This window comes from Cimex lectularius, unplaced genomic scaffold (assembly GCF_000648675.2).
Source record: "Cimex lectularius strain Harlan isolate CLEC.00 unplaced genomic scaffold, Clec_2.1 scaffold9, whole genome shotgun sequence".
In the NCBI taxonomy this organism is placed as follows: Eukaryota; Metazoa; Arthropoda; class Insecta; order Hemiptera; family Cimicidae; genus Cimex; species Cimex lectularius.
The window spans coordinates 1994518-2007224 of record NW_019392733.1 but is presented as its reverse complement, the minus strand read 5'-3'; the positions used below and the strand labels follow the sequence as shown (position 1 = coordinate 2007224).

The following is a 12707-nucleotide window of genomic DNA, read 5'->3' as shown; positions in this document are numbered from 1 at the left end:
GGCAGAACTAAACCTTTTCAAGATTGATTTTAAGATGCTAAAACTCAGTCTATATTCTCGGCTGCTACATGACCCCCCCCCCAGCCTGATTTGTTTTGCATTGTGTGTTGAAATTTGAAGCAAACTGATTTGAAAGACTATTTTGACAGAACACTCCTCAGATATTAGGGTTTTCAATGGAATAAACAGATGTAAGCAGTCTGGTTTGTCCTTTGTACAGTAAAAATCAGATTGTATTATCTCTTTCATCCTTATTAACTCACTCAATATACTATAATTACTTCACATAAAAATAATTTTCTTTTTAAAATTAATTTACAATTAATTAAAATTGTTTTATTAAATTGTTCAAACTTTGTTTTATTATATCTATTGTGATGGAAATCAACAGATCCATCTTAAAAACTTATCCCCGGATAAAAATCTATTATTAAAAACCAAAATGAAATGGTGTAGAAAGTTGGTTCCCATGTACTTAGAGTCTAATCAAGGAAACATTTCTGTTAACAACTTCAGTCCTTTTAGGGTCTGTCGGTTTGTCAGATGTTACGCTCGTCAATAAATATGAAGTTTTTAAGTTATGAATCCATCCTTCTCAACATAAAAGACAGTATAATAGATGGTAGAGAAAGGTGTAGGGGTGAGAGGTAGACGATAGTAGGACATTCCCAATGGTATAAAGTTCTAGTGGCCAAACGGTTTCCTAGAAAAATGATTGTATCGCAAACATTTGAGAGAGGCCACATTGTAAACAGAAGGCAAGGTAAAAAGTGTCATTTCCTGATGATGAGGATGGTAAATAATGGGTGTGGGAGGATCATATTCAGAACCAAGGCGTCTGCTATATGTTGGATGCAATCTGAGATCAATAGATGCTTTGAATGTGCAGCTAGAACTCTTAAAATGCAAAAAACATGATAATGAAATAACTTCACAATGCTTGGGTAGCGTATAAGCTTGAACGAGACAACTCATCACGAGTCACAAAAAAAACTTAACTTTAGGATGTAAAAAGATACAAGAAGCAATATTCAAGGTGCGTAATATACTGCACCCTTTGAAAGTTATTGTACCCTGTTATTCTATGCCAATAACACACTGATGATCCTAGTTCATTATGTAATTTAATTAGTAGGCCAGGTTACAGTAGTTGAATTTCTTCTACAAATACGACGTACATCACAAAACACTTTCTCCAGAGAATTATCAGGAATGAGAATTGCACTGTTGGAAGAGTAAAAAAAAATTCCTTTTTTTTTTTTTTTTTTTTTCATGAAAAATATGATTTTTTTTTTTTTTTTTTTTTTTAAAAGCTCAGAAACTTAGAGCTTTTTTTTTACTTAGGTCCACTAAATTGCTTATAAACTTCAGGATTACCGACTGCAGAAAAATCTGGTTTGTGCCACCTGAAAGAACATTAAATTTTCAGTAAGGAAACCTATTTACATTGCAGAATTGATGAAAAAATTCTGCACAAAAAAATCAGAAAAAACAAAAATGTTGAAATTTCTTATTTTTTGAAAATATTGTGGTAAATGTTAATAACTACGAACTCTTGGAGCTTTGCAAATTCCCTCAAAAGTTAACCATTCAACTAACTTCCAGCGGTATACCCACGTTTTTTGGATTGTGTTTCTGGAAGGCCCAAAAATTTTGCATTTGCAAAATAATTCTGAAGTTGAACTTGCTTTTAAATTTAAATGTGCGAAGAAGTCTCTTATCAATCACTTGTTGGGTGTGCCCTGAACTCTGAATGGTAATGGCCACTTATTCAACAAGAAAACGTCAAGGGAAGAAACTATTTAATTTTTAACTGGGTGGGTATGCGCCCTTTAATTAATTATGCCTGGAGTATGAGATTTGAGTCAAATATGTTTTTTGCAATTTGTATAAAACATCAATAAATCTTGCAATTATTTTTTAATAGGACTATTTTTCATTTTTAATTATACCTACTGATTACAGTTTTTTTAATGTTTGTTTCTGTTTTCTCTTGTAACAAACTCACAACAAACAGACAGCAAATATGATAAGGGATACAGTTAGGAGACAGGGACAATAAAAAAATTTCAAAAGCTTCGAACTACTATTTTATTTACAAATTTGGAAAATGTAGGAATATGGAGATTACGTCTTTACAAAAATATGCATTCAAATGCAAAGTATTTTTCTTAGAAAAAGGTTAAACGAATTGTATATAATAAGAAAAAAATTACTTTGCTATAAATTAATTAAATAATTTTAAACAAAAATATATTTGAACATGTCTGAATCACAAGATACAAAATAAAAAAATATACTTTTATAAGAAAGAAAATCTGTGATAAATGAACATCATACCTAAAAAAATTTGTTAAGAATGAACAGTTAAATTTTTAAACAACGAATAAGTGCTCTATGATCGTTTGTATTTTTTCAATTTTTTTCTTAAGAAAAAAAATGGTTAGACTTTTTTATGGATAGAAATTCACTGCAGCCGTCGGTAGTTTATTGATTGGCGTCCAAGTTGAATGACAGCCACCACATAAATATAGGCTGTGAGACTGCTACAAAAGCGAGGAAGTACATTTGCCTCTTACCCATCAGTGCGCTGTGATATGAGCCACCATGATCTGAATAGCCACTGTATCCTGAAGGGTCGTTAACATATCCAGTGGCTGACATATCATTACTGCCATAATGAGAAAGTATTTGCAGCTTTAGTGTGCGAACCTGAAAGTACAAAAAAATTTAATCACGCCTTCATCTTAATATAAGTTGGAATTAATGAGTTGAAAATAATTGCTAACATAAGGCAATAGTGTTAATAATTGTGTACACATTTTTTATATACGCTGTAAATCTGACAGCTGAAAAACCTTTCCCAAAAAAACCTAGAGGGGGTAGACAAGTGGAAAAAGTTGAGTTGGCATTGAAAAATTGGCATAGGGTATGTACTCCCTTCATTGGAGGGCCAGGGGGCTGCGTAACAAAGGCTCCCTAGAATTACGAGCTGTTGCACGGATGGACAGGTCATGACCAAACTTTACAGGAAGGAAGTTGACATCAGGCCCAATGGTTTTGCTTTTCCTTTCCTTCACCCTTTTTGTGAAACCAACATAAAAGAAGATTGGAAAAACAAAAACAATATAAAAATCCTTTCCTTCACTGGGCACTATATAGATCGATTAGCCAGTCAGCAGCCAGGAGGACTCAATCAAAGACATGAAGGGAGCAAAAGTTCCCTATTGTCCCCCAAAAGTTGCCTCGCCCTAAGGTGATAATGAAGTTCTTTTTCGACCGCACCTGGCACATGGCCTTAACAGTAGTTTTTTTAGTGTGTGCTAAACCCATAAGTTCATGTGTAGAAAAATGCCTGGACCGATAAGGCTAAGTTTCTTATCCACATGCCCCTTCCAACAGGATGGGTTGACAACAATGCACCCAACCGTCTTGGCCTTCTTTCTTAATACTGTTCCTGAAGCTGTTGCCAGCTCTTTACAGTTTATTTGGCCTTCATCTTTGTGTAGCTTTTTAATTATAGACAGAAGCATTTGAACTTGGGGGTCAGAGTGAACGAGCAGGGGGAAAAATAAAAATATAAAATAAATTTTAAAAAAATTAATAAAAATAAATAAATAAATACTAATACTAATAATAATACAAAAAAATATATATATTTGGTACCAATAATTATAATTATAATAATAATCCCTGCTCATTCCTCTCCCCACTCCTGTTCTTTTTTGTTTTCTCATTGTGCTTTTCTTTGCTAACCAAACGGTCGCATCTCAACTCCACCTGCCGAGCTCTTTGTCACATTAAATGTGTCCAGGATGGGCCTCGCTGAGGCGGCTCATAGGGATATTACATTCAGGTGGAGGAGGTATGGCCTTTCACTTGTTGTTTCCATGATTGTTGATTTTGTGCTGATGTTCCTGCACTGAGGGTAAAAAAAAAAAAAAAAAAAAAAAAAAAAAAAAAAAAAAAAAAAAAAAAAAAACACCACCCGTGTGTCGCATGCCGAGAAGCAGCTCAAAGGTTCTGCCTGAACTTTACACATACTCCTATAGATAGAATTGGCGGTTAGATCACCCCCAAATGGAGGGGCCCCTCTAGCGGACTTCTGGATAAAGTTCTGACAACAGCTTTGGATTTAAGTGGAAATGCCAACCACCTTAGGGGAGTGCATTTCCATCTGGCAAATATAACAAACTGAACGACCACGTCACCCTAAATGATGTCTACCCATGTACCACTATGGATTCAACTGCAATTGCAAGAAATTGAGCATGGACGATGCTTATGCTTGTAGTTCAGTTGATATGGCTCCTACCCGTCTTTTCAAACAGGATCTGGTTCACATGTGTGATTGATTGCACACCCGCCGTCCATTATGACAACTATGCATGGTGATTATGACCCAGTGCCTCTCGACTTGTGCCTGGAAACCCCCCTTGCATCCATTACAAATAGGACTGTAGGATTGAGTAAGGCCTTGAAAAAGATAAAAGTAATATACTTGGCTGTTCGCAAAGCAACATAATAGCTTTGAGCAATGGGCCAACCCCTATGCAACAACACAAGGAAGCAGTTGAGGTTCTTCAGACAAGTTGAAGAACAGCCCTACATAAGAGGAATCAACTGTTGAGTGCCTAAGAAGCAGCAAGGAGAAACTGGGATTGGGTTAAGGATGTGGAAACTAATGTTAGCAGGTGTTGTTTGGGGTAGGATCTTTTTATAAATAAGCTATTGTTCGTTTGGTTGATTTTGTTTGTTTGCTCCATGTATTGGGACAATCTGGAAAAGCAATGATAACAATGTGTATGAGTATTATCTGGTGTTTTGTATATTTCAATCTTTCCATCCACACAAAAAAGTAAACACGCGCATATGCTAAATGTTCCAACATCACTCAGAGATAGGAACATTGAACATCATAGAGCCACATACAAAGCCAAACACAAATGAAGTCACGAAAGCTCAAGTGGTTAGAGCAGGGGCGTATTGAGCCAAAGGCAGTGGGTTCGAATCCGCTTGTGACACTAACTTTTTCATCTCAACCAAGATTTTAGAAAAACAAAGTATAATTAATTGAAATAATTATGACCGCTAAACATATATGGATTAATACAGTAACACAAACCTTAATAATAATTTAAAAAACTTATTAAACAGAAGATTTACCATAAAAAGAGCTAAGGATGCGCTGCAGTACACTATTCCTGCATAATATCCTTTTTTGTAGAATGCTATACTCAACAAGGCTGCTATTATAATCCTTTAAAAAAAGTTAGAAACACAAAATAAGATTAAACACTATAAAGTTAAAAATAATTACTAAAAATTATATTTTATAAGAGAATATAACAAACTTTGAACTTATGAATTATAGCAGCTTGAACTGAAAAAAGCATTAACTCTTTCATGGAATGTAACTATTTTTAAATATTCATTAAAACAAATGAAATAAATTATTTAAGACCAAATGTAGGTGTATAATTGCTTATTTCTCTTATCTTTCAAGCATTTTTTTGTTTGTTGTAAGCTTCAGCCAATTGTCAATAAAGTTTGTTAATATTGATGATTAATTATTTTTCAGTTTTTATATAAACAGTGATTGCCAGTTATGAGTGTGACATACCCGATAAACTTGTACCCTGACAGAGCAATTAGTTCTAAGGCTGTCACATTCGTTTGTATATTTGTAATATACAACGTTAGGAGCTGTATGCCAATTTCCAGAAAAATAAAGGCAATCGATTGAGATGCTAATTTCGCAAGGACTTCGATGTCAAAACGATTCTGTATTCCGAGCACAAGTCCCACGACTAATAAATACCTGGAAAAAAATTGTCAACATATTAAAAAATTTTCATAACAGTACACAAAGAAAGAAACAAAGAATAATGCATAAACAAATAGTCACAAAAGAAATAATTAAAAGGAGAAAGAACATGGTTGAAATATGAATCACTAAGATGTTAAATTCACTTGCATTAGCTCAATAATGTATGTAAACAATCAACTAAACAAACATAAGAAATGGCTTTTTAAAAATTTTACAAAAAACACCAAATACAAATAAATACTCTTACTTAGAAATAATTAGATGATCAATAATTAATTTAAGTAATAGTTTTATGATAAATCTTTCCTTTGTTTAGAATTATTATAGAAGTTGTTAGTATTTTACAAAATTTAGTTTAACGACATAAGCTAATTTATATGCCAGATAGAACTTATTAAATTGTATAGTATGTGCATATGCTGATAAGAGGAGGCTATCTATGCATTTGGGAACATGGTTTCAATTAACTTTTTTTTATAAAACTAGGTCAAAAAATATTAACACGTGCCAGACCTTTTTTGCCAATTGGTTTTAAGAGCAAAGAAAAATATTTTAAGTAATTTAAATAATTTTTTAAAAACATGATGATGTTGAAAGAAAAAAATCAGATTCGTTAAAGCACCCATTAAAATCCTTAAATACAAATTTTTACAGTGAATAAAAAATATAAAGTTTTATACTGGATCAACCCAGGGCGAATTTTTTTCTCGCGGATGTCCAGTGGTTCCATTTAAAAGTTGCTTCTCCGAATTTTATCCTAATTCAACCTATTCCAACAATTTTAAAGCTTAATCTCTCTTCATTCAGTTTATTTCAATGAGATTTAGAGTACATGTCATTTTGAGTGTGGAAAGAAAGGATGAAATCAACAAAAAAATCCTATAAAAGTTTTATTTTAAATCTACACTTCTAATTTTAGTCCTTAAAAAACTTCTAGATCTGCTAAAACGCCTTAAGCTTAACAAAGAGCCCTAAACAATAATGGAGTTTTCACAATAGACCAATATTAGTTGTAAAGACGCCAACTCCTTTTAACCTTAAACCACCCTTCAAACTTTAATTTTCACAAAACAATTTTCATTTAAAACACTTACGTTACATAACCCATCAAAGGTATGTACAAATCAGGACAATTAACGTCATATCTCGGCTTAGCAGGGACAGAATCGATGTATTTCCTAGACCAGTCCTGAAACATACGATCAACACAGATTTTTCTACACAACTTAGTTGAAGTATAAATTATAAATCTATTTATGTTTAGTGGTCTAATTGACCAAATTACTTACTTCCATTAATTATTATTTTTATATAAGGTCTTGGTTGAGATGAAAAGGTTAGTGTCATGGGCGGGATTCAAACCCACGACCTTCGGCTCAATAAGCCGCTGCTCTAACTACTCATGATAGTTCAAGTGGTTAGAGCAGTGGCATATTGAGCCAAAGGTCGTGGGTTCGAATCCCGCTCGTGTCACTAACTTTTTCATCTCTACCAAGACATTACATAAGAAGAAGAATTAATTGAAATATAAATTATAAATTGAATGCATAATAATTGAAATAAAACGCTTTCACATTTTACAACTAAAGACAAAGAATGGACAAATTTGAATATTCCTAAATTAACATAACAATGATGTGGTCAATATTCTTATAGAATATTCACTTATAAATTATATAACAAAACTAACACATTCATGATTATTAAAGCGATCAAAATTCATTTTTCAAAATTATTTGTTAAGTGAGACTTACCTTATTACTGTATGGAAATATGATAAGTTTTAATTTGTTAAGAACATAACTGGTATCAACAGCAAAGTAATGTCTTATCATATATATAGACTTGTATTTTTTAATTTTCTCATCGACCATTTCCCTACCAGTTCCTACAATTTTGCTTCCATAAAATATCGCAGCTTCAGCCACTGCCCTACCTTGAAAGTTTTGAAGAGGGTCATCTATAAATTGTAATAATTTGCATTAATAAATTATAAAGCTTATGAAGATATAAGCATAACATCTGACAAAAAAGTTTTTTTTTTTAACTTCCTCCATAAGTTTTTATTTTATTTCGAAAGCCTTCAGACCAACACTCATCCCATCCTCAGTCTTCCAGTTTATGTTGAATATTGACTAGTAATGAGTAGTGGTGGCAAAAGAGGGAAAATTTAAATAGTTGTCAGTTGGGTTTAGGAGTTGGTGTTTCGAGGACTGAAGTCAAATAGCACCGGAGCACTAATCCGGATGTCGTGGGTTCGAGTTCAGATCCTGACACTAATTTTTCATCTCAACCTTCTTTGCATAAAAATTAATATACACAAAAACTGGTTATAACTAATACAAATACACTGATGGACAAAATTAATGCACTTAAATTTTAATGTATTTAGGTTTTTCATATTTTCCATGCCAAAATTAATTTGGTTGTAAAAATAAGACATTTAAAAATAGTATGTTCATTACCTAATTATAAAAAATAATTATTGAGTCAAGAACAAAAAAAAAGAGTTTAAAAATTTTTTTTGTCTTAGTATTACCACTATTTCCATCTCTGGCACGAATCATGTCCCTTAACTGCCTTTGCATCCCTTGGAAAAGATTTCTCATAAAATGCTAGGGAATTCTTTCCCATTTATCAAGAACAGCCATTTTCAATTCTTCTAGAGGACCTGGGTTTTGCCGTCGTACTCGTCGCTTAAGTTGGTCCCAAATGTGTTTGATCGGGTTCAAATCTTGACTTCGAACTGTGACTATTTACTAACTACTTACTTACTTACTTAAACTAACTACTTACTAACTAACTACTTACTTACTGTGAGTAGAACTATCTTAAAAAAAAAAAAGGATTGAACACCGCACTCACTCCATCATTCACCATTTCTATTCACCACTTCTACTACATGTTTGTTGATTATGTCAAGTACCTCTGTGAAGTGTGAGATCTTCCTCGCACAATGACCAATTCGGTTCAGGTGTCCAAGGAAATGGCACCCCAGAACTTCAATGTCCCACCATGGAAGCCACCAGAACTTAATATGAAATTACGTCCTTCTGAGCATTTGAGGCCAACTCTCACCTCATCTGTAAAGAGAACTTGCCCCCTATCTTCCAATGTCCTATTGGCATGTTCCTGTGTGAATTGAAAGCTGGTCATTTTCTAAACTGTGGTAAGAACAGGTCCGGGTGCCAAGTCCTGAGGTTATTTTCATTGAGCCTTCATCGTACAGTACTAGAGGAAATTGAAACATTTTGGACGAGTCTTATCAGATTTCTTATCTCATTCCCCATAATGCTGCAGTTTCGTAGAGCCTGATTTCTCTCTCGTCGGTAGACTTAGATCGACCATGAAGCCCTTTTTTTCTGAAATGCCAAAGAATCCCTCCTATTTTTGAGTGATTTACACTCAATCTCCTGGCACAATGAGATGACACTGACACTGTCACACTCAAATGCCTGACTGGAGCCATTGAAAAAGGGTTAAGAATAAGAATATTGTCAAATGAAATCAACGAAGGAAAAAGATTAACTGAAAGCAATCGTTAGGCATGAGCATTTGAGGCCAACTCTCACCTCATCTGTAAAGAGAACTTGCCCTCTTGGTAATGCTAGTAGGTAATGCTGAAGGGTGTAATGCTAGTTTTTGAACAAATGGATTATTCAGTACAAAAGTAAATAAAGGAAGTAAACAAAGCATTATTTACTGTTTATTTTGATTACGATAGCTCCTAATTACTTGAGGAAAATCATAGATTTAATTTTAAACTAAATAAATTGAATTGTGTGTTAAATTTGTTCATCAGTGTAATTTACTAGTTATGTTAAAATCTCACACATAAGACAGAAGACTGAGGAGAGGCCAAGCATTGGTCCAAAAACTTTAACAATAAAATAAAAACTGAAGAAAAATTCCACAAAAAAAGAAACATTGAACTTTTTCATAATATTTATTCATTGTAGCTATTGTCATTTGAATTGTCAAATAAGCAATTGTACTTACTCATATACTGTGACTGATTGTGAGGAGTGGATGAAAAACTGTCTGGAGTTGGATAATATCTCGACTGGTCGTTATTCATGTTTGGCATCGGCTGGTAATAATTTTGTTGAGGGCCTTGGCCAGGGTACCCTGGAAAGCATAAAATATTAATGTATCAACACAATAGCATTAAAACGATGAACTTATATCGAAAGTTAATAGATGACCTATTATCCCACCGTCAAGAAGGAAAAATCATAAGTTATATCGAAATGACTATCAAAATAGAAGAAATTGTCATAGCAATACTATAGAGGTTCAAAACTAGTAATTACTTTTTTTTTTTTTAATTCGTTCTTCACTCTTTTCATCTCCTATTATTGTGAAGTTTAACTTGTTTTGTTTTCTGGGGGAACATGGTAGCTGATCAGCAAATTAGATTCTCGGCTCATAGATCTCGCGGTCATGGGTTCAATTCCCACTGTCACCCCTGCCTTTTTTTCACACCCCCTTCCACCAAGAATGCAATTAATTAATCTCATTGTCTGATTCTCTCTCTCTGGCTAATATTGAACAATAGGGCTATTGAAAAAATTTAAAAAAAAAATTTTGTAATGACGCGACTGAAATATATAAATATAAACTGAATGTTATAAGTAGTAATAGATAGTAGTAATAAATACTCATCAAATATTGTAATATACTAAGATACAAAGGCAAACTACATTAAAGCAGCATTTTGTTTTATTAAATATCACAGTTAAATTGTTCAATTAAAGTTAAATTAAACTTTAAAGTTAAAAGTTAATTAAAAAATGTTCTTTTTTTTCAATTTATAAAAGAAAAGGGAAAAAATTAAAACTTACAAAAATGAGTTACTTTATCTTCTAATATCATCAGCATTTCATGTTTCTTCCTCTAACTTTTGAAAGTGCTCATATTTTTCTTGTCATACCTTCAACTAAACTCCTGTCTACTTATGGAAAGTTATTAAAATTTATTTCCAAATCTCGCTTGTTTTAATGCTATAAATTCAGCCGCCCTATGAATTTCATTAGTAATTTGTCTACGACTACATTTTCTTCCGGAATGTATAATTGTTGGAATCTGTTATTCAAGTAATCGATCACCGATCGAACCTTTCTTCTTCTGTCTTCTTTATAAATCATCCCATTTTCCACAAAATGATGAAATTGCATTATAGACAAGAAACATCGACAAGGTATAATTTGCGAAAAGATGAAAGTTTCTAATATTTATCATTTTACCAATACATATCAATTTTAGATTTTTTATCTGTGACACTATACTGCATACACAAAAATATGCTCTGATTTCATCATTTGTTAATGGAAACCACTCTTATTCTTGGGTCATTTTCGTATTGTGTTCCATGTTTATTTGAGCTTATCTTATCTATTTGTTTCTCTATATTTCAAAAAAGTTGATGGATACAACTTGTTTCAAAACACACAAAGGTGTTACGTTTGTTCCCAATCTTTTTAAAACTAAAGGATTGATACTCCTCTGCTATGTCAGAATCATCACTGTTTGATATAGGTCTTGCACATTTACACAAATTTTGAAGAACAAAATAGCTTTACTTGAATTTGAATCATCACTTGAATAGTCAACAGTAAGATGACCGGTTACAATCTCATCATCACTAGACTAGGCCATTGGGCTAATATCATCACTTTCATATAATACATTTGACTTATACATGTTACTTGCTTTTTGTAATTTTTACTAAACTTTAATATTGTCTAGTATGATACTACTATACTACTACTGAATGCTGCTTTCAATTTTTTTCTGATTTACTGATTTGTGGATGCAACTTTTTTATTGGTACTGTTGAGAATGTGAGACATCTTGAATCAACGATAATCTAATATTATACTGCACAGCATCTGCTGAAAACAGCTCTAGTAAGACTCGTCAAATCTACATTGGCGCATGAAATGAATAATGACCCCCAACTCGTCATTGTATGCCAACAGGTTAACGAAATGTGTGATAAGTAATGTAGAAATTTTAGGGTCGTTTTATTTGTTTAAAAGGGACGTTTGTAAACATTCTGAATGACAGAATAATGTAATTTATATTGAATAATTGGATTCACTAGTTGTGTAATAATAAAAAATAAAGACTGAAACTGTTGAAAATGCTAAAAGGGAAGGGAGCTTGTACGATCAATTATCACCCAATTAATTTGAACTGAGGGTTTTATTAATTGAAAACGGAATGCAGTATAAGAAACACAACAAGTTAAACACCACCAGGGTATAAATTATTACTCAACGGTTAAAAATAAATTGGGAAATGTTAATAAACCAAGGGCGAACGAAAAGCGACTAAAGGCTTATAAAAGCTAAAAGCTTATACATTACACTAATTTAAAAAAAATCGTTACGACGTGCATGTTTACAGCTAAGTGACACATCTTTCTAGAGATTTATCCATTATTATGACATGAAATAGGTGTATTTACCTTGGCCGTCCATTCTTCCGCCTTGTTGGTAGTTCATTTTAAAACGATTTGCTGTAGAAATTGAAGAAAATCCGCAAAATTTGAGTTACTGTCTCGTCAAAATTTTGAGAAATGTTAACATTTTTTTTATTCCTTGCCAAATGGTCGAGAATGAGACTTGCAACCTCCCAAACTTGTTAATGCAAATTGCAGAGTGTACAAAACAGACCAGTTGTCCATTTAAGCCCTCCACGTCGTCCCAATCTCTTTTGTGACGTCACGGAAAAGGAGAAGCTTGGAAACTGTTGGTTAAATAATATTTTGCGTTTTGTTTTGTAATATAGTGGCATTATGTTCTAGCAAAAACCACATTAAATACACTGACAGACGTCAATAAAATTCCACCCACTTGTAATATAACTTGAT

General features: G+C 32.9%; 1 protein-coding gene across 1 annotated transcript; it reads right to left on the bottom strand.

Moving 5' to 3' along the window:
• Positions 1-2319: 2319 nt before the first annotated feature.
• Positions 2320-12497, bottom strand: LOC106665410 (protein YIF1B-like). The gene is made up of 7 exons (XM_014391823.2): positions 12303-12497; positions 9830-9958; positions 7585-7790; positions 6925-7019; positions 5624-5821; positions 5167-5260; positions 2320-2712 (listed from the first exon to the last, which is right to left on the bottom strand). Exons 1-7 carry the CDS (start codon positions 12337-12339, stop codon positions 2488-2490), a joined length of 984 nt encoding a protein of 327 aa, XP_014247309.1. The 5' UTR covers positions 12340-12497; the 3' UTR covers positions 2320-2487.
• Positions 12498-12707: the final 210 nt, after the last annotated feature.